The sequence below is a fragment of the Sebastes umbrosus genome, chromosome 13 (genome assembly GCF_015220745.1).
Source record: "Sebastes umbrosus isolate fSebUmb1 chromosome 13, fSebUmb1.pri, whole genome shotgun sequence".
Taxonomy (NCBI): domain Eukaryota; kingdom Metazoa; phylum Chordata; class Actinopteri; order Perciformes; family Sebastidae; genus Sebastes; species Sebastes umbrosus.
In genome coordinates this window covers 4,498,461-4,520,843 of record NC_051281.1, presented here as the reverse complement: position 1 = coordinate 4,520,843, position 22,383 = coordinate 4,498,461, and the positions used below count along the sequence as shown (strand labels likewise).

The window sequence follows — 22,383 nt, the reverse complement described above, 5'->3', positions numbered from 1 at the left end:
AATGATGCCACCTTGGAGCTCATTTTTCACAATGTTTTGACATTTTATTGACCAAATGTTCAGTGGAGAAAATAATCTGTAGATTAACTGATTATGAAAACTAGAGACCACCTTGTGATGGGATCACACCAGCCGGGACGCCAAATTGGGCCAGTGGCGTAAAGTGGACAGTTCAATGACCCCTTCCCCTCTTTCTACCCCCCTACTTCCACCCACTTCCTCGGTCTTCATTTTGATCTCAACTACACACCTGTAAAGTTTTATGACTACATCCTGCATGGTTGTGACGCTATTGCGTTGACATAATCTGTCCACAGACAGACATACTGTTATTGACCCTACCTTCACTGATATAAATGGGGTGGACAAAGCAATAGAAACACCTGTTAGTACAACCCAATACCGTTCAACAGCACCACAAACTGCTGCCTCACCTCTCAATTTTCAACAAAAACTGAACATTACAGCCTTCATCATGGAGGATTTATTGCAGGACGGTTGTATCAGACTGCTTATATTGGTTCTAGGTAGCTGTACATGTACTTAACAAACTGCAAAATGTTTATTTTTATGTCTTAAAACATGACTGGAGGTAAAAAATAAATTCTAAACTATTCTTACTTTGACCAGCAGGTGTCACTGGTCACACTAGGAGACAGTTCTGCAGAGAACATGAGCACGTCAAATGTGTTTAGATTGGGTTTAATTTTAAATTTTAAATGAGCTCAGGATGCTTTGTGATCCGATGGATTGACAACCTGTCCGTGATGCATGCTGGCAACCTCTGAGACCCAAACAAGTGTGCATACTGTACAAGATGGATCAATGGTTCATTTTTGATTATTCTGAGATGATCAGTGTGAAAAATAACTAATAAATACACAGAGAAAAAAGACTTTGATAGAGAGCCCTGGTTACAGTAGGGTTAGAGTGTGTTTGTAATGGTTTTGTGTTTCCAGTTGAACCAGCAGGCGACACTGTTGCTCCTCTGTTCTGTTGTTCCTCTGGGAAAGAGTTCAACAGGAAACAGGAAGTACCTGAACACTGATCAACAGTCACAATGCAGACTGGTGCAGGAGGCACTGTGCGTTCCAATATCCAGACTACCATTACACTATTTAGTATGCCTGAAAAAGATTTAGTATGTCCCAATACATAGTATGTCATATGCTAAAAATACCAGGATGTCCTACTACATCCGGTCGCATTTTGCAGTATGAAGGACAGCATGCTTTTCTGACCCACAATCCTCTGTACAGCAGACAAACACCGATCAGCCATAACATTAGGTCAGCACGGGCAACCTGACTGGTCTGCGGCTACGCAGCCCCATATGCAACAAACTGCGATGCACTGTGTGTTCTGACACCTTTCTATCGGGACCAGTATTAACTTTTTCAGCTATTGGATCGGACAACACGGCCAGCTTTCGCTCCCCACGTGCATCAATGAGCCTCGGGTCTGACCCTGTCGCCGGTTCACTGGTTTTCCTTCCTTGGAGCACTTTTGGTAGGTCCTGACCACTGCAGACCGGGAACATCCCACAAGAGCTGCAGGTCTGGAGATGCTCTGACCCGGTCGTCTAGCCAGCACTATGTGGCTCTTGTCAAAGTCGCTCACATCCTTACGCTGGCCCATTTTTTCTGCTTCCAAAGTTCAAAGTTCAAAATATTCACTTGCTGCATAATATATCCCCCCCACTGCCAGGTGCCATTGTAACGAGATAATCCATGTTATTCAATTCACCTGTCAGTGGTCCTAATGTTATGTCTGATTGGTGTATGAGCAAGAGGGTCAAAGTTCAAGGTACAATGTTATGACGAAGTTGTATCTCCCAATCGTATGCATACTGAATGAAACGGTACGTACTTTGTAAGAGCAGCTGTAGTAGCCTACGTACTAAAAGTAAAAAGATAAATGTTTTGCCCAGCACAGCACTGAGAACATTCAAATGTGTGTCACACTGTTGTTATGGTAAAAGAAAACCTGTACAGAGGTGGTTGCTCAGCTAATAACCTTGTAGACAGAGTTAACATAGACGGTTGCTGGCTCTAAGAAGGTTGAATGTGTTCAAAAGAGTTCAAACCAGCAGCGGGCTGAACTTAAAACCATTGCACACTGGTGGTTTCAAACTGATGCGACAAATGTGTGTCTAAGAGTAAACTATACTCTGATTTGTTCAGCAACGGTCCAGGCTTCTGGTGAGGCGACGAGAGGATGGCGAGTTTGACTGACTGGCAGTGTGTTTATAATGCTTTTATTTGTTAACAGGGACACAGATTATTTGTTGTATAAGAGTGAAAAGACTCTGCTGTCTTTTGTTCCTGTCTTTTTTCCTGTTCTGTCCTTTGTTGTTATGGTGACCTCAGTCTGTGTCAATGACTCAGGTAATTCACTCAATAAGATGTGGACCAGATGGGCGGAGAAACAATGACAAAATCATGCCACACTGCTTCCGTCCTGTGACCTCATTAAACCACATTAACCTCATTAAACGGACACAGATTTCATTGTTTAAAACGCTTATTTCAGACAGAAAACAACAACATCAAAGTTTGTCTTGGAACATGTAAGAAATAACACAAACACAAGGATTTAACTGCTTGCTCTTTCATCTTGTATTTACATTCGTGCTTGGTCATAAGATGCAGTGCCGTAATGTTGCATACATTTCATGACAATCCATACAACAGTTATTAAGATATTTCAGTCTGGACCAAAGTGGCGGACCGACAGGCAGTCTGACCACATTGCCATCCCTTGATTGAACTACATATTCATCGATTACGAATCTTTATAAAAACTAAATCAAATCATTCAAAGAGAAAACCTTGTATACTGGATTATACTGTTGGACAGTTTCAACTCCATCCAGCTCAGATTTTAGGAGTTTCTTGGAAATAGTCAGGTTAAAACACCACTACTTAAAAAATGTTTTCCCGTACTGTAATTATCTAAATGACCGTAGGTACTTTCCACATCTGAGTATTATTAGACCAGGACATTTCTGTATATCTCTACTCCCTCTCACCCTCCTTCTCGCCCTCTCTGTGTTTTGTGGGCAGTTGGAGGTCAGCATTGACGCAGCACTGCTCCATAAACCACTGGAACCACTTACTGTGTGCGCCTTCTATTGTTTCATGATGTGAAATGGAGCAGCAAGTTGGACAAACACTCGCTGAGGTATTGTGGGAACCAACCTGGTATTACTGTGTGTGTGTGTGTGTGTGTGTGTGTGTGTGTGCATGTGTGTGTGTGTGTGTGTGTGTGTGTGTATGTGTGTGATGACGTCAGATTTGTCAGATGTGTGTTGGATTGTTGAATCTTTGGTTGTGCGTATTTGAGTTGGACGGCAGGCCTTCCTGTGACGCTGTACTGATTAACAGATGTAAAGTTTAACACGTCAAGTTTGATACAAGTATTTCTCTCGATACTGTCAGAGACAGAAAATAAAGCAAACTCCTAACTCTTAACAGCTAAAACACCAGCTAAGATTAGACCAAACCAGGGCTAAAACACCAGGGAAAATTAGGCCAAACCAGGGCTAAAACACCAATGAAGATTAGACAAACCTGGTGCTAAAACACCAGTGATTATCGGACCAAATGGGCTATTACCCCAGTGAACACTGGACCAAAACAGAGCTGAAACACCAGCAAATGTTGGACCAAACTGAGGCAAAAATGTAAGAAAATATTGGACAAAACACCAGAGAATACTGGTCCAAACCTGAGCTAAAGCAAATATTGGATTGGCACTCAAGCAGTAAACAGAAAGTGGACCGGGATGAACATGCTTCTCTGCTTCTTTATTTATATTTTGTTAATGCGTTAGCCTTGAGAACGTGATGAGTTGATGTAGTATATCGAGGCTTCCAGATGTTTGTTTTTTCTGCCCTCTAGTGTTGAAAAATCACTTCATGCAGCTTTAACTGCTTTCAACGAGGTCAGTCGGTATGAAAATATTCTGTGTGTGACTGTTTGCTGTGTCAGCACTCAGGAACATGAATGGAGCCACTCAGAACGGGAGGAACAGACTGCACCTTATCCCAACACCAGGTGTGTTTTCAGTCAGGCAGTCAGCTGAAGTCAACATGGAGGAGAGAGGAGAGAGGAGAGAGAGGAGAAGAGTGGAGAGGAAGAGAGCGGAGGAGGATAAGGAGGTGTAATAGCAGTAAATCCATGAAAACATTTTCTCTTCTCTCTCATGGAAACTGCAGCTGAGAAAACACTGCTGGAAATTAGTAGGCAGGAACTACTGGAAGCACGCCTACACACACACACACACACACACACACACACACAGAACATACCAACACACACACACTGGCTGTGTTTAATGCTGCTGCTCTGTTTTGTTAAACAAACTTGACTCCCATCAGTGAGAAACACTGAAGGTCTAAAGGTTCAACTCCTCTCCTCTAGTTTTCTTCCTTCTCCTCTTCCAATTTTAGACTCATTTTATATCAAATTTTTAAACACTTTTAACGGGTCATTACTGTGTCTGAAAGAATTATTTTAACCCCCAAGTTGGTTGAATGACAATGCATCAATAAATTTAAATGGGTTGCACCACATAGGGTTTAACTGTTTCTACATTATCTACATCCAGTAACTGCCAGAGTTTAGATTGAAAAGTATCAGGTTGTACAGAATATGATTTATATAACTGACCAGAAACTTGATAAAATGCTGTTTAATAATGATGTAAACTGGGAAAACTTTAAATTACATTTCACAAAAATGATAAAATATACCTCAGATTACAAAATGTTATGTCAGTATAGCTATCGTTAGACCAAATGACCTATCAGGTTAGCACAATCAAATAGTCCCCACTCATTCTAAACTGTATGAATACTAACTGATTTCACATATGTCTCCTTGTATAAAACAAAGTCTACCTCACAAAGTTTTGAAGTTATGCTGCAACCCGTGATGCCACAGTGACTTCTTGTTTTGTTTGGACTTCATGGCTCAGATGTTACCTCACATCCGTTTTACATGTTTCATTTTAATCGCTATACTTTGAGACCAACATGTCCCAAACGGTAATGGTGTTATGAAGACCTTAGGAAGGACTGTACACACAAACTTAGCTATGGATTTACAAATAGTTGGTGCAACCCAACCCAACTCCGGAAAACAAAAATGATGGATTGATGAAAAATGGAGATAAAACAAAAAGCGCAGTGTAGCCTAGCTTGTTTGCGTTACCCGCTAGCCTCGAGACCTCAGTTCCCTCCCCCCAAGTCATAGTAAAGGTGGAAATTATGAATCACTTTGCTGATTCAAATTGTTTTGTTCAGTTCAAAGACATGCAATGTGTTCACTTTTTTGCAAGGTAAGCAGATGCATCACTGTTCAAAAATGCATTTCATTATTAGGGGTGTAAGAAAATATTGAAAATCGCGATAATATGTTTTGTGATACTCAAAAAAAATATTTTAATTAATAGTTTACATGCAAAGATTGAGTCAGTCAATACTTTTTTTTTCATTTGCTGGGAGATGCTTTCTCTCAGTGTTTGTGTCCTCTCAAAGTAGTGCATGATGTTAGATGTTACAGGGACTGTGATAAATGCAAATGCAGAACACTAAACTTTTTTACTCAGATTTTATGCAGATGATGATGTGTTCTTTATACTATGACAGTTTTCCTAAAATTTGATTTAAGAAATCGCAATATATCGCCTTGCTTAAAGTATTGTTATGTATTGAATTGTAAGCTCTGTATTGTGATATGTATAATAAACAGCCCTGTTCATTATGTATGTCAGTGATCAACACATCACCGCTCCTACCGCTGTGACATTCAACGCTGATTCTGTCTTCAGTTCAGCAGAAAGTTCTGTTTGTTGCCTGAAAATTAGGTTTATGTTTTAACTGTGTATAAGGCTAAAAGTTTAGTAGCCCCGTTTGCAAAAGTTTTAGGGATGGATGCAGTTTTCATGGCTGCAGTCTAGTGGTACAGGAAGTTGGCAGTGACAGTGAGACCTTCCAGACACAAACATCAACAGACTTCAACGGTGACCATGTCGTTTAAATTCATTTTTAATGGTTCAAACTGCTGTGAAGAGTCCAGAGTTCAAAATGTCAGTGTCGTAGTATAGTTAACTGATAAAAGTAGTGTAGTATTGAGTGTTAGTGTGTTTACATGAACAGAGTTACTGTGTGATAATGAGAGGTTGTGTTCAGACAGCAGGAACTTCAGGCTGCTTGCTGCGAGGCCTTTTATCACAGATGACATTTTGACATATCGGAAGTCGGAAAAGCACAGGTATGAATAATAAAATGAATGATGTGTTGAGTTCCATTTCTAATACGTTCTTGTATTTAATATGAATCCTGGTTTCTTCCTGACAGCTTCTGGACAGTTCTCAGAGCTCATTCGTACCAGCTGTAATTCCATCGGGTTCATCCTCAGTTTATCCACGCTCCCCTACCTCGACTATATCTTCTGTTAGTATTATGCATTTATGGTGTTGAGATGTTTCTGTATTGTACTTTACTTTTGAGTGCAAAGGAGGATCATTATTGCAGTTTCTGGAATTCCTCTGCTGTATGGCGCTTGCACAAAGACACGGCAAGGCAAGCCTTGTACATCGCTGGAGAAAGTGCTAGGTTTGCATATTTACACAACTTACTTTCAAACGTTGACACAGCCACAGCAAGAAGCAACAGTAAAATGTGGAAAGTGATATTCTACAGTGATGAGGTACGGTCACATTTGTCTTCTATCGTGTGGTGGTGTGTGATGTTGTACTAATCATGGTGATGATACTAGAATAACAACATCTCTATTTCCAAACATGGTGCATCAGTGTTTTCATTGGCTAACGGCACAATCTGCCGGAGTCGGCTGGAGATCGCACTAAACAGGAAACGCATGCTTGAATTTGTTGGGTAGAGACGGAGCAAATATTCATAGATCAGAAGTATAACGTGACCGTACCATTTCCATCCCCACAACAGGAAATGCATCACATCAATCAAACATTTTCTTCCCCCCTCTCATGTATGTGAACAGGGAGGACACACACAAATTAGAAACACTTGTTATTATAATGTAATCCAGTAGGACGGTAGAATTTATAGCTGAACTGCTGTATTGAATTACAATTGGATTGTACAGGTGTACCTAATAAAGTGGCCACTGAGTGTAGATTTTCTGTCCAACAATTTGTAACACGGACATTCGTCGTTTTCTGTTCTTGTGACACAATGAGACCAGAGGAGGCGCTGGATCCAACAATACTGATGTGAACTCTCCATCTGCCCACATTCTGCTGCTGCTGCTGTTGCTCTGGTTGCTTGTTCCTGTTGCTCCTGTTGCTCTTGTTGCTCCTGTTGCTCTTGTTGGTTGCTGTCTGAACAAGGTGTGAATATTATTCTTTCCATTTTTTTTTTGCAGAGTTCAGTAAAGTTAAGGTCATGGCTACAGATCTATCATAGTCCAAAATGTCCAAGTCCAAATGGCTTTAAATATCCTCCGTCACATCGCCACGGTAACGTGGCCAACATCCAGGATTTAATAAAGACCGTGACCGTGAAGAGGAGCCGTGGAGCCAACATGAAAAGAAAGCTGTTCCAAAAAAAAGTGTCATGTACATACTGTATGGCTGTGCGTAGGGTTTAGTACTACAGCTTCGAAGCTCCACCCCCTCTCTTGTCGTCATTGAGTGCTTTAGGTGTATACACACACACACACACATCACACAAACATACATACAAATACACACACACACACACACATACATACAAACTCACTCGCATACACCCACACACACTAAACGCACACTAAATAATGTTTGTGCAAAGAAAATAAATGACAAAAATCAGACTCCAAACAGTCTGATGGATGAAGAGATGAACTACATTCAGCTACAACAGCCTGTGATAGTGCAATATCTACACACACACATACACACACACACACACGATCACGCACACACACACACACACACACACACACGATCACACACACACACACACACACACAGTCAGATCTCAGTGGCGACTCCGGCGCTGAGCTGCTCGGCCTTTCCCCTGCAGGATCTGATCCCATCTCTGGACAGAAAGACAGACAGGAAGTGAAATGAATCATCTGTCACAACACAATACATCATGTCCCTGATGAGGTCTGTTGCTATGGTAATCTTAAGGATTTCAGCCACTGTATACTCAGATATTAATCAACTTAATGAAGAAGTTTGAGTAGCTCTGAAGGTGTTTTCAGACTGAAAGTGAAGCAAATTTCCACACTCCCCATGCACTGTCTATGTAAGCAGCCGTGCAATTCATTCTGGTAGCGTTGCGGTGCGATTCGAGGGTCGGGGCGTCATGCATAAGGTTGAGGTCTAGGCTACTTTATTCAAATCAGGGGTGTCCGGCATGACTTGCCTCCTCTGGAAACTCCAGAGAAACTTTTAAACTAATGGTACGTGTCCACAGGGGCGTTTATTATCGCCTTGCTTCCCAGAATTGGACGCTTGATGGGCTACCACTAGACACAAGGTACCTGATTCCCTTATATCACGAAAATAGTTCACGAAAATATGTTTCTGAAAACATTTTATGCGAGAGTAGCCTAGACCTCAATTTTATGCAAATGAGGAGCGGCCAACGTGATGCCCAGTCTAGTGAATCGCGCTGCCACGCTACCAGAATGCATTGCACGGCTGCTTACATAGACAATGAATGGGAAGCGTGGAAAGGACGGAGCCTGTGGACATGTACCACAACCTAAAATGAAGACATTCGGCAACTGTATGGCTTTTTTCTCACAAAAAACGTTTTCAGAAACACATTTTGGTGAACTGTTTTCGTAATGTAAGAGAAAAAAAGTTCCGAACAAGCCACCAAGCCCACGAGGGAATGCGTTTGTTCAATTAGGTGCTGGGAAACGACGCAACCCCTCATGTTCAAAATCGCCCACATGGACAAGTGACAGTAGACAAAAGCAGCCTCTCATTTCTTGCTATATCATATCAGCTGTAGATAGATAGGTAATTAAGCTCCATGAGATGGTTATTAATTTTTGTTTCAAGCTGTTACCAGGAGTAGAAATTGTGCAACTAGGGGTGTCGCACCATGCAACTTAAAAAAGTGGCAAGTTTAGTGCCAAACTAACTACTTACAATGTAACAGTTGGTGTTGACTTTATACCCAAACTTCCAGTCAAACTTACAGTAAGATGGTGAAACAGGCTGCAATTCTGTATCAACTTATGCCTCCAAATGTACTCTTGCGGGTGTGTTTACATAGAAAATAACAGGAGATGCTGCTCAAAAACTGCTGATGTCTGTGTCTGTGTGTGTGTATGTGTGTGTATTTGAATCGTACCTTGACCTTCCTGGTCATTTTGTCCTTCCACTTTTGAGCAATGGAGCCGTCAATCAGGAGCAACCTGCAACCACAAACACAGAGTGAGGTTTACGCAGGGTTTCCCACAGGATTTTATGGCGGAGTTGACCCCAGCCAACGTCAGAAGAAATTATTACAATTTTATTACGCTTCAGGGAAACAAGTAGTGGCAATTAAGAGTTTTTACAAGTTGGAAAAAGAAAAGACAAACAGCCGGATCACTGACTGCTGCACCGCAGATCAGACTGCAGCCAAGTTAGTTTAATAACCACCAACTGGACACATGTTTTACCCAAAAGAGCCTGTATCGAGTCAAAGATCTTATCGACCAGCTGGACATTTATACAACCAATTTCATGGACCAAACCATGATGTCAATAACAGCTTTTACTATCTGTCACAACTCCGTGCTCATATACCTGGACGTCTCCTCGTTCTCGTAGCCCATAATGAGGTACTCCTCCCCGGGAGTCAGAGGAGGACACAGGCAGGAGGAAGAGTAGTAGAGCGTGTGAGTCTCTTTGGGAATGTTGACCAGAGAAGACTTGAGCACCTCCTTCACCTCCACCACCGCCGTGGGCTCCAGACCACGGTTCCTCACCTCCCTCACCCTCGCCCTGATCACTGAAGGAGAGAGTCATCAGCATACACGGACACATTGGACACTTCAAATGTCCCACAGAGAAAAAGGTCAGACATTTTATTAAACTCTTGGTTTAAAGAATAAAATCTCGAGTCATAATTTAAATTCACCCTGGCCTGGTTCCAGACTTGCTGCCCACATCTCTCTGGGGCAGATCAATAAATAAAAAAATATAAAAATCTCTGAATAAAACAAAGAATTGTCAATTTTCTTCCATATAGTCTACTTGAAACCTTTGTCTGTACCAGACTGCTGTACCACAAACAAACAAAGATGTTTTCTTAAGTCTGTATAATATGATGTGTAGGCCAGGACATCTCTGCAGCACCACAATATATAATTTAAAATGCTATTTTCACACACATTTCGCTTTTAACAAATATTGCAATTTCCTCGTCTTCCTGCGATTTGAAAATTGTGATTTCGATAAAATTTCTATTAATTGTGCAGCCCTTGTTTTGGCTGTATATCTTTTAATCAGTCACTCTGAAGACCGGTGTAGCCACTGTCCTTGGTGCTGAAAAGATATTGTGGATTGGATGATTGAGTACTCAAATTTGGGCAAGAAGGACTGCAGTTGCAGCCAACGGTGGTCCCATTATTGTCCCACAAGAGCTGACATACATGGGGCGAATAAAGAGCCAACACATCACTCTAGGCCAGGGGTCTCCAAAATGAAAGTGTCCGAGAGCGACTCATAGCACCAAGTTGTACAACGCCAATAGCAAACATAATTTCTATCTTACTTTTATGATCCTTTGATAACGTTTTAATAACGTTTTTTCTCTGTTGGGTTCTTTCCATAATGTTGTCAGACACTTATAATCTGAGCATGTTAGTGGCAAAAACAAGCACTTTTAGTGTTAATGTTACATTGATGCTGCTCACTTGCCCTCGCAGCTCGTTTTGTGGCTGCCGGTTACAACGTTCTCCAACCAATTTCAGAAATTGTAGTTCCTATTAGTCACTTAGACACAAACACATGAGAAAAATTGGTTGAAACGGTTGAAAGACACCAAAATTACCCATTAATGAATTCAAGCAGTGTGGGACCGCGAGGAAAGCACAACAAAAGCTCCAGGAGTAACTGAGTGGATAATTAACATAATGCACAAGAACGGAGACACAATCACAAGTACGGCACTAAGAAACTGCAAGAGGTGGAAGCTGCAGAGATGGAGGAGAAACCAGCACAACCAGTATGACAGAGTGGCGTAGCAGGTTGGAGTCAACAGTAAAATCAGCAGCAGTGATAATTTGTAAAGTGAGAGCGCCAGCAGTCAAATTATAAAGACCACCTCGTTGTGCACTCTGACGTGCCACCATGCTTCACTAAGCTCCTCCATTTCAATTATATCTGAATATTTCGCAAGTGAGCTCTTGTTTTTAATGATGGCTGGAAAAAAAATCGAAAATCTTCCCCAAATGGATTCTGTGGCCAAAAGGCATTAGCGAGCTCAAGAAGTCCACATGGAAATCTCTGCTGGATTTGCCAAATCATGCCTGTGTGCGCTGTAATCATCTGGAAAAGCCTTTCTGGGCTTTCAGCTTTTAGTGTGTCTAATTTAATCTAAGTAACCAATCAGCCTCGGCACTGAAATCTTTCCCCTCTACATGAAGCAAAAAAACAAGTCGAGCAGAAAGAATCAGAGTTTAGTGATACTAAAAAGGATCGAGCAGCACAGTTAGGGAAGTAATGAGCTTTCAGACTTAATGAATAGATCCGTGGTGATGTTGATATCTCACATGTAGCATCGAGAAGTGATGACTGACTTCTCATTTTAAAACCTTAAAGGTTTGATTTGAAAATGTACGAACAACCTGCATCCCTTCTTATCATAATAATATATATATATATATATGTGGGATTTCTAGTGTCTTATATATGTCTTACTATGAAAAACAGACTGTTACTGTTGATTCTCAGTGGGATGAGCAGGAATGGAAACACTTTATCATTACAGGGAAGGATTTAGTGCTCAGATCAACAACGTTATTATATTATCTCATATAAAAATAACCAACCTGATCTCACAGGATATTACAAGGACCTTCCGCGTGTCATTAGGGCACATTTTAGGCATTTTTGCGTGTAATTTGTACACCACACAACAAAATTACGGTAATATCCGCAGTTAGATTTAGGCAACAAAGTCACTTAGGTTTAGGAAAAACATCATGGTTGGGCTTGAAGTACGTACGTTAACAACATAACATAAGTACGGAAAACACAAACGTCACTAAAAAACACGTCACTAACTTACAAAACAAAATACTGGTCTCGAACACCGGCCTCCTGGTTAAAAGTCCTGTGTTTGTTGGACCCATCCATCTCCCCTTCCACTCGCCATAAGCAGTCTTTCTCACTTTTTATTCTACGTCGCTAGCTCTGAGCGTAGCATATTCACGCCGATGCATTTACATTGCAGTCAGTACTGACTACATGGCGTACAAATGACACGCCAAAAGCAAGAACAGTGTTTTTTTTGCACGCTTTTGCCTTCTGCATTATCGTGTCATTCATACGCCTTTTCGTGCAACCGGGTTGCAATAACTGATAAATTCTCATTATCAGCAGGTACTACTATAATATACACAACAGCGTCATAGAGTAAAATACAATGATTCTTCTGTCTCATGTTTGTAAAAAGTGGAATAAGTCCTAGATGACTCACCGTAGTTGTAGTTGTTCTTCAGGTAGGTTTTTAAACCCATTCTGACGATCTTACACCTACAACGATCTACGGACACACAAACAGACACAAAGTGGGTCCATCATGGGGATCACGATATATAGGCTACATATATAATAAAAACAGACAAACAGAAACTGTGTTCAGGCTCCACCTCCATAAAAGTTCACATTCACAAGAAAAATGTTGAACTATTTCTTTAACTTGCAGTCCTTCCAAGGAGGAGGAGGAGCCTGAACTGGAACAGAGGTCGAGACAGGTGAACAGACAGGTTACCTCCATTTGGTCCTCTGCAGTGGAGGTTGTTGGAGTCCATTGGGAAGTCTGGACTGGATTCTGGATTGGACGATCAAACCCAGAAAAAAAAAGATCATCTGTTTAGCAAAGTGGTTAAACTGGTTCCACATCAGCATGTTTGTGAGAAATACAAAAACTGACTGGCTGCGGTGTTGCTTTGTCTTTTGTGGCGATTCTGAGGTTGTACTGTATGTTTTTATTTAGTTTTATTCACCCAAAATGCTGTTTATGATGTTGTGTACAACCTGATCAACCAGCTAACACAACAAGCTAAGGTGAGCCTCACCTGGGTTACACCTGGCTGGGTCCTGGTAGTATGGATCTACAGAGACAGAGAGAGACAGCCATCAGTGTCAGAATAAAAAGAAAAACACATTCCCTTGTTTCATACAATTGGAAGAAGAAGAGGATGTTCAGGCAGTTTGGTCTGAAAAGTGAAGTCAATGCTGAAGTGCCTTAAACTTGCATTCTTTCTAACAGCCAGCAGGGGGCGACTCCTCTAGTTGCAAAAAGTAGTCTGATTGTATAGAAGTCTATGAGAAAATGAGCCTACTTCTCACTTGATTTATTACCTCAGTAGCAAACATTGTAAACATGAGTTTATGGTCTCAATCACTAGTTTTTGGTGAGAAACTTGAATAAATCAAGTTGTTTAGGTGACCAAATTGGCGAGGGCTGGAGACTAGAATCATTTAGACATCGTCATGGGCATGGGGTAACCAGAATTAGGGACAACGAACAAAGAAATTCTGCCAAAAAAGGACTTTATTTATTTAGGTGAACTTCCCCTTTATCATCATCAAATGGTGTATTTTAGACGTACTGGATGAAGGCAGGGGAACAGGTCTGGCTGGCAGCAGAGCAAACGGAGAAATGTTCCTCTTCCCCTCCTAGTTATAGGAGCACTGATTGAGCTCACCTGTGCCTTGTTGTCTCTAAACAGCACAGAGCCTGTGGCTCCTCTCTGAGCTCATCAGGATGAAGGCAGTTTCCAACACCAGTTTTTTGAAGAACAGCAACATCAATCACTCAATATATTTAAATTATTTTGCTTCAATTTTAGCTCTGGCCTCTATTCTAAGTTTTTATTCAACATAATTCCATATTATCTCAATGAAATGTACTGAAACAAATGTATATGTGACACAAAAAGGCAATTTATTATTTCGGCCGGTAAAAAATATGCTTGGCCGGTGGATTTTTTTCATCTACTAGTCCCCTTGGCTGGTGAGTCAAAAAGTGAATTTCGGACACTGCTTGGAAATAAGTCATACAGCATGAAAAAAACATTAAAAACGATCGACTAAAGAAATCTTGACTAAAACTAAATCGATTAAGGCTGGTCTACACTAAAAGTAGTTGAAAATGTGAGAGAGCCCACAGATAACAACATGTTATGTTAAATTGAACAGTTTTGTTCCTATAGTGTGGAGAGCAACGATTTGGCCAAAACAGCCAAAACACCACACACTAACAGATTTATTCATGAACAACAAGAGTCCCGACTGTCTCCCAAAATCGTCTTGATTCTCGTGTAGTTCGTGCCCCGCATTAAGATCAAACGACCGATTAGTCAACTATTCGACTAAGTGCTATGTGCAAGTATATCCACAAGATTTATAGTCTTGTTTACTTATCACCTGTTCTCACCAGATTACTTTTCATTGGGTTTGTGTTGTGCTTTTGGCAGGACTCTGTGTTACAGCGTCTTTGAATGAATCACCAAGTTAGCTATGAATGGAGACAAACTGTGGCTGCTTGAGGTTTCTGTTCCAACCAAAGACAAACTTTCAGACCGGAGACTGGCCACTGAAAATGCCTGGAATGACTTGAGCGATCCACCCTGGCTGAACCTCAGCAAATCAACAAATCACACCGAGGGGAAAATCCCAAAAACCCTGCTGAGCCGGGCCGCTTGGAGATACGTGGGCGTATCGTTATGGAGGTCAAGGGGATTGAGATGAGATTTTTTTTTTTGCAGGACTTGCTGGACCAGGGCCGGTTTAAAGAAGCAGAGGACAGTGAGGGGTTTATTGAGTGTAAAACGAGTGGGCCGCCTGGATCAAGGAGCTCTTTGAGAAAGTCAGTGGGAGTGAAGTCGGAGGGGAAATGACTCACGCTATCTGTTGGAGAGGGAGCAGAAACAAACTGCTGAGAGTAGAAACATGATAGAAAACACCGATAGGGCTCCTGCTTCCTGATGCTCCATGTTTCTCAACTGTAAGCAGTTTATAGATCAACGTTACATTTCTTTTTTCTATGTTTTTGCTACTATATTAACCCTAACCCTTGTAGAAAGCAGTCACAAATAAGACCTCAGCTGCCTTGGGAGACAAATCTCAGTCATAAACATAATAAATATAATACTGATTATAAATGATAAACGTACCTGGTCCCTCTGCCTTGACGATGGCCTCGGGTGAGATGCAGACTCCGCGGTCGTACAGCGGCAGCTCGCTGCAGGCCAGGCTGTCGGGCCAGCTGTGGTTGTAACGCTTCATCACCGGCTCACAGCCGGACTTGGCCCGCTCGCACACCGCCTTGCAGGGTTTGATGGGCTCATGCTGGAAGTCGATGGTGCAGATGGGAGCGTACATGGCACACAGGAAGAAGAGCAAATCCGGACTGCAGCCAGTACCTGAACAGACACAGACAGGAATGTGTTAGCAGGAGGAATCGATCAGTGAGAATATCTTTGGTACAGTTTGAGTTGAGTCAGTTAAAGTGGCTTTACAAAACTTCTTGTGTAAGGAAATACAAACTATAATGACACATTTGGGGAAACACCGTCTATGCTTTAGACCTCTGGATGGGTGTTTCTCATTGACTGACGCTTGAGAGAGGACTCCCTTCTGGCCAACCACACACAGGATACTGACGGGCCACCCTGCTTTAAAGGGTAACTTGGAAGTTTTTCAACCTGGACCCTAGTTTGCCATGTTTTTGTGTCCAAGTGACTAATGGGGACAACAATTTCTGAGGGAGAACACTGTAACCGGCAGCCGCAAAATGAGCAGCGAGGGCAAGTGAGCAGCGTCAGCGTAACGTTACGTTCACTAAAAGTGCTTGTTTTTTCCACTGACAGGCTCAGATTGTTATTATAAGTGTCTGACAACATTATGGAAAGGACCCTACAGAGAAATAAAACCTTTTTCTTACCTTTCTCCTGATCCAGTCTGTTTGTTATTGTGTCCAAGTCCTGCTGGAGGAGAAGTCTCGTTGTGAAATCTGAATATCCGTATACTCTGGCTCTAATAAATACGGGCGACCATCGAATTCAAAGACCTCATCCACATTGTGGAAATCATCTAAATATTCAGCCACAACATTGAAAATCTTTTAGATAACACTAAGCTACACTTTCTATACTCCAACACAACAAACTCTGCCCGTCTGGCACTCTCACCTCGCCAGATTTCAGAACGAGACTTCTTCTTGAGCGAGTCTCTTTCCATAATATTGTCAGACACTTATAATAACAATCAGAGCCTGTCATGGCAAAAACAAGCACTGTCATTGGACGTAATTGACGGCGCCAGCTTGCCCAAATAGCACCATATTACAGCTCGTGAGCAGCTGTTGTCTGCAGCGTTCTCCCTCAATACTGGACCAGTTTCAGAAATTGTTGTCCCTATTAGTCAGTTAGACACAAAAACATGGGACAATAGGCTCCAGGTTGAAAAATACCAAAGTTATCCTTTAAGTTTCACACAGGATGGGACCAGAGAGAGTTCAGCGCTGGGTAGAGGAGGAATCAGTGTTTTTATTGCAGAGCAGCACTGAGGTTTGGCTGCACTGCTTCACAATGGAGTCACAGAAATACTTTGAACTTGTGACCTGAATCTGCTTCCTGGTTCTGGGTCTGCGGGTCTTTCATTAGGACATTTTTCTGGTTAAAGCTCATTGCCTTTCCACTTTCTCCCTCCACTCCTCCGACCTCAGCTGAGCTCCAACTGCAGCCAATACCTAAATGCATTTATTGAAGACAGACGTGTACGCATCATGAAATATCATGGCAGTTTATGGAGGTTGTCCACATGCCTTTTTCTTCTGTACAGTTCAGAAGATTTAAAAATGGGTCTGTGCCACAAAGCTCGAAGCTCAGCACAGAATACTGATGACTGTGGCCACAAACTTTTACATCATGCAATAAGTTCAAAGTACATAGTTAGCTATATGAATATTTTATACTGCAATTTAGTGATAGAGTGATATTTGAACAGTTATTCACAGAAACAAAAGAAATGCACCAAAAGTGGACATAGGAAAGTTTTTATGTGGTTATTCAAAGTATCCTTCAGTTCGTATGATATCTTATGAGAAGTTATTCCTCCTTTTTTGGGTGTTTTACTACAAATGTCCAGCAACATGTGTCAATTTCCGCTCCACACAAATTATAGTGCATTACTTTTTGTAGGTATAGCTACGAACAGTGTGTAAGAAAAGCCTGCGTTATTAACCATTAACTTGTCTGAAATGAGAAGCAATTGTGCTTTAAATCAGATTTAGTTTATTTTAAAAAGAAAGAAATGTTTGGCCTGAGGGCAGAAACCAGAAAAAGCAGCAAATATTGAGATAAATAAAACAGTGAAATATGTGAAAAGAATGTGGTTAAAAATATGATCGTGGAATTTAAAGACCGACCTTACATTAATACTCTGCTGCTTGCGTGACTAAAAATAAGCATCAACTATAGACTGTATACAAGAAGTGGACGTTGTCACCCTGACGTCACGCATTCACTTCTGTTAGAACATACTGGAGCGTGTACTCTCACACATCATACGGTAGAAACCTACATACAGTAAGCTTTGTATCCTGGTTAAAAGGGACAATCAGTGTGGTAAAAAAACGGATCCTTATCACAGTGCCATTCACAGTTTAAATACAGGATGTTCACTTTCTACAGAGAAAGACGTCAACATGAAGAAAGTGAAACTGGAGATCTACTGTAAACTGAAGAAAAAAAAAGTACTCAGTGCCAACTCTAAGTTTACAGACGGAGATAGTGTATGTACAGAACGTGCAGGTTTGCAACGTTATTAGCTCAACTTATCAAAAACACACAGAGGTTGTGATATCAGGTATCAGCTGGTGTTTAGAGGAGAAACGTCAGATTGAAATATCTCCACAACTGTTGGATGGATCACCATGACATTTGCTTTATGATATAAAAGGTGTTTGGAGGATGATTTGTAACCGTGATGTTTCATCTTGTGCCATCATAAGGTAAAAATTTCGATTTGCCCAATACAGACATAGCTTCCCAGAATTTTGTTCAGGATTTACAGCGTGTCCTGTTTTGAGAGTTTCATCCATCACTTTTGTTTTTCCAGTTCTGATAACATTTTCCTTTCCAACGGTTGTGCTGCCAAATAAAAACCTCAGCATGTTTCAGGTCTGAAGGAATTTCTTGAAATCACGAACACACATTCCTTACATTGTAAAACCGTGTGTGAGTACAGACGGCCCAACCTTTACAGTTTGAAAAATGTAAGGCCGAGATAAACTGATGAAAATAAAAACAAAATGAACTATGAACTCTGTATTTAATAAGCAGGTTGTGAAGAGAAGCTACATTAATAATGATGTGGGCTCCTTTTTTTATCTTTTAGTTGGAAACAGTAGTGAATGAACCTGAGAGAGGAGGAGGAGGAGGGCGTGATAAGAGATGATGAAGGTATGAAGAAGTGTGAAGGTATGATATTGACACAGTGATATGTTGTCAGCTCTGTTGTACACTGAGAAAAGGGTCGTGTTTAGGGTTGAAGGTTTACCCGTGACTTAAAATTATTACTTCCCTGTCAAAAAAACTGCAAATAATTAGTACTAAAAACACATTTTTAATTTTTTATGTTATTCTTTCTATTCTTTAGAATAGATAGATAGATAAAAAAGATAGAAAGAAATTCTCCTTTTGACAAGTCTGAACAATAAACAAATGTGGTAATATATTTTTAGTACCAACAGTCCTCATTAAAGTACACCATCTTTTACTAGGTGGGAGAAAAAGCACAACGCCAACAATACAGAATTATTTGATCCTTTTTCAGCATATCAACTAATCAGTTTGACATCCAGGTGTTTAATATGGGAGCTTATGACCTGAGGTTGTTAGTGCTTCTTGGTTCTAGCAGTGGAGCGTTGTTCTTGGACATTTCTTTGTGACCTTAACGCTGACGTCTGTATAGTTTTACAGTTTTTGCACTCTTGTTTTGTTCTCTGATGAAAAGGTGAAAAGTTGATCTCTGTTCCAGTACACTAAAACCTGGTACCAGTGGTTTGTTTTGACCCAGTCATAGTGTTATTTTTTTTATATTACTGTTGTTGGGTTATTTACCCAAACTGAAATATGGTTATTTTGACGCAGTGTTATACGCAACAAGCTCAGGTTTTATCTTAAAACTATATAACAATATGACATTCAAAACTGTAAAGGATGCACATTCAACGATTAGTCAATTAGTCAATTAGTTGACCGACAGAAAATTGACAGGATTAATATTTTCAGTCGTTTTTCAAGCACAAATGCTAAATATGTGATGGTTCCAGCTTCTCAAATGTGAGAATTTTCTGCTTTTACTTGTCTTAACATGATACTAATTGAAGATCTTCAGGCTTTTGACAAAATCAAACATTTGACGACATCACTTTTGGCTTTAGGAAATTGTGATGTGCATTTTTCCTCTTTTTTCTGGTGTTTTATAGGCTAGTATTTTCATGATACTGGTATTTCTAACTTTGATACAACACCTTGAAAAATGTTGATATTCAATAATATTTTGGATAATTTTAGATTTCTATTAAAAGATAAATAGCAGCGTGTGTGTGTGTGTCAACTCGCTGTCGGAGAGAAGAGAGAGCAGAAAGCACAGCTGGTACCCGACCCGGGTATTGATACTGCGTAAAATGAGTATTGAAACAGTTTCAAATATTCAGTATTGATATGTATCGATGATTGTACAAGACAATGATCAGCAGATTAATCAATTACGATGTGTCTAATACACATATTACTAACAATCAGTGACATGTAAGTTTAAAAAGAGCATAACATATTCTAGTTTTGGTAAATAACCCAACAGGAATATATAAAAAATAACACTAACAGTAGGTCAAAAACAACCCACAGGTACTGGGTAAAGTTAACCCAGTATTGCGTCGGTGCTATGATGACCCAAATTTGATAAAATGTTGACCGAACATTCATAATATTCTTCAGTGATTTAGCGCACACTGACGCACAAGCACACACATGCTACACATCCAAGGATGCCGCAGCTATTTTTAAAAGATTTTTGGCATTCCCAGAAAATACCAGGATTTCCATTCTCAGTATAATTATATTTAATATTATGATTAATATGTGTGTAGATACTCAGTCATCCCAGATAGACGACTTTTTTTGTCTGGACGTCGTTCATCATTCTGATGTTCAAAGACTCAATAAACCCAAAGTTTATATTTTCAGCATCCTTCCTGTGTTAGATGAGATGTTTCTCCAGTAGCTACCCGAGGCAGTGATACATGGTCTGACCATCTTGGATCTAAAGTCAAACCAGAAACCAACAGCGGGCTGTAACTCTGACCAACTCTTCAAAATATGGCAGCTTTATCACTGACTGCTGCTACAGGGGCCAATTTTATTTTCCCTTCTTGAGTAAACTTAATCAGAACGACGGTTTCCACAAAAATGTTTCCATGATCTCCAAGCGAACTGATGGTTTAAGGTTTCCTGTCGCTCAGAGGAGTCAGAAGAGTTCAGACCAGATCCAGCTTTATTCCTCCTGTAGATATGAAACAGGAGAAGAAGAAAAAAAGCCACAACAGCTGCCAATGATCTTCTGTTGGTCCCATTTTATTTCTTTCAGCAGTTTTTCCTCTTTTCCTCTAAAAAAACGTTAATCAAAGTCAGGTCCGCAACTAATGATTATTTTCATCACAGATTTTTTCTGTTGATTAATTGCTTCTGCTCTCGTTAAAGTTATTGATGCTGTTTGAGGAACATTAACATGAACGGAGGAAGAGAAATAACTCTGGATTCGGCTACTAGTGCATTTTACAACTTTAAGACCTAATGATTTAAATAAGGGCAATTCAAGTGTTCGTACTGGGGAGTTGATTCACCTAAAAAAAATTTATCCGCTGAGTTACAGACGTCTCTTTCCTAATGTAAGTCTATGGGGAAAAAGTATTTTTGGGCCCAATGGCATCACGTGACGGACACAGAAGTTGTAGTACCGCCGCTTGACCACTAGGGAAATTGGCATCAACGACTGGCGCTCTTCCTGAGGACTTGGTTACAACCATAGACTGAATATAAATCTATATATATACAGTCTATGATTACAACACACACAGAGGGAGAGTGACTATAAGAGTGCTATAATAATGCTCTGGATATCGTATAGAGAACCTTTAATGTACAAATGTTTGTCACGATCAGCTATTTAATTAGTTAATAAATTAATTCAGGGCTGCAACTAATGATTAGTTTTATTATTGAATAATCTGCAGCAGTCTTTTTTGATTTATCAATTCATCATTTTCTCAAATGTCAGAAAATAGTGAAATAAATTGCTTTTCCCCCCGAAAGATATTCAGTTTATTATCACAGAAGACAATGAAAACACATCTGAGAGACTGAAACCAATGAGGATTTGGCATTTTTTGCTTTAAAAAAAAAGATTTAATCGATATCAAGTTTGTTGATGATCAATCAATCAAGTTATTGATTAATTGACTCATCATTTCAGCTCTAAAATAATTAGACATTTAATCTATTTTTATTGAAGTCACTTGTTTTGAAAACATTGGCCAAAATACACCTTTTAAAGCATTTATTTATTTATAAAAAAATATGTAATTAATACATCATTGAAAGGCCTATATGGTTGCCATGATAATGATTTTTAAAAATGATTTAATTGTTATGAATTGTGTATTACTTGACATTAAGAGTTGTAAAAAGTCTGAAAATGTCACAGAGGAAGAAATGGTCAAAGAAAAAAAGTTAATTAAGCTGAAAGTCCATTAAAGAGTTAATTAGTGGTGATAATTGGTGAAACAGTGAAACTCACCCAGCAGCCCTTCGAACTGCTCGATGGCCAGCACCGCGTTGTCCTGCGTGCTGTGGTGGAGGTGGTTCGGCATCTTGGTCATGTTCCAGGGCATCGACCTGCACAGAGGGATCCGGACCGACTCACAGGACGCAGCCAGGACCGCAGCCGGCCACAGAGCGCAGGACACGGCCAGCAGAGACACGGAGAGTCCCGGGGAGAGCATGGTGGTGGAGCGTCGGTGAAGAGTCACTTCACGGTGCGTTTAAATCCAACAGATGAGGACGAGAGTTTGCTGCTGATTGGTGCTTCTCCTTCTGCTGCTGT

General features: G+C 40.5%; 2 protein-coding genes across 3 annotated transcripts in view; one reads left to right on the top strand and one right to left on the bottom strand.

The window, feature by feature from the left end:
* Positions 1 to 4,270: 4,270 nt before the first annotated feature.
* The window catches only part of frzb (frizzled related protein), an 18,196-nt gene continuing 83 nt past the window's right edge, over positions 4,271 to 22,383 (bottom strand). The window contains exons 1-9 of one of the 2 annotated variants that reach the window (XR_005209617.1): positions 22,078 to 22,282; positions 15,387 to 15,635; positions 13,284 to 13,319; positions 12,977 to 13,036; positions 12,683 to 12,748; positions 9,784 to 9,988; positions 9,344 to 9,407; positions 7,913 to 8,068; positions 4,271 to 4,304 (exon numbers count right to left, since the gene is read on the bottom strand). Coding sequence is in view for 1 of the 2 variants with exons in the window: in XM_037790124.1 (XP_037646052.1) it covers positions 8,009 to 8,068; positions 9,344 to 9,407; positions 9,784 to 9,988; positions 12,683 to 12,748; positions 12,977 to 13,036; positions 13,284 to 13,319; positions 15,387 to 15,635; positions 22,078 to 22,282 (945 nt within the window). In the remaining variant the exon portion in view is untranslated. Of the gene's footprint in view, positions 4,305 to 6,318; positions 8,069 to 9,343; positions 9,408 to 9,783; positions 9,989 to 12,682; positions 12,749 to 12,976; positions 13,037 to 13,283; positions 13,320 to 15,386; positions 15,636 to 22,077 lie in introns of those variants that run through there. The other variant, XM_037790124.1, reaches the window with a different exon arrangement.
* The window catches only part of dusp19a (dual specificity phosphatase 19a), a 15,233-nt gene continuing 15,036 nt past the window's right edge, over positions 22,187 to 22,383 (top strand). The window contains exon 1 of the mRNA XM_037790126.1: positions 22,187 to 22,315. The gene's annotated coding sequence lies outside the window, so the exon portion shown is untranslated. The remainder of the gene's footprint in view (positions 22,316 to 22,383) is intronic.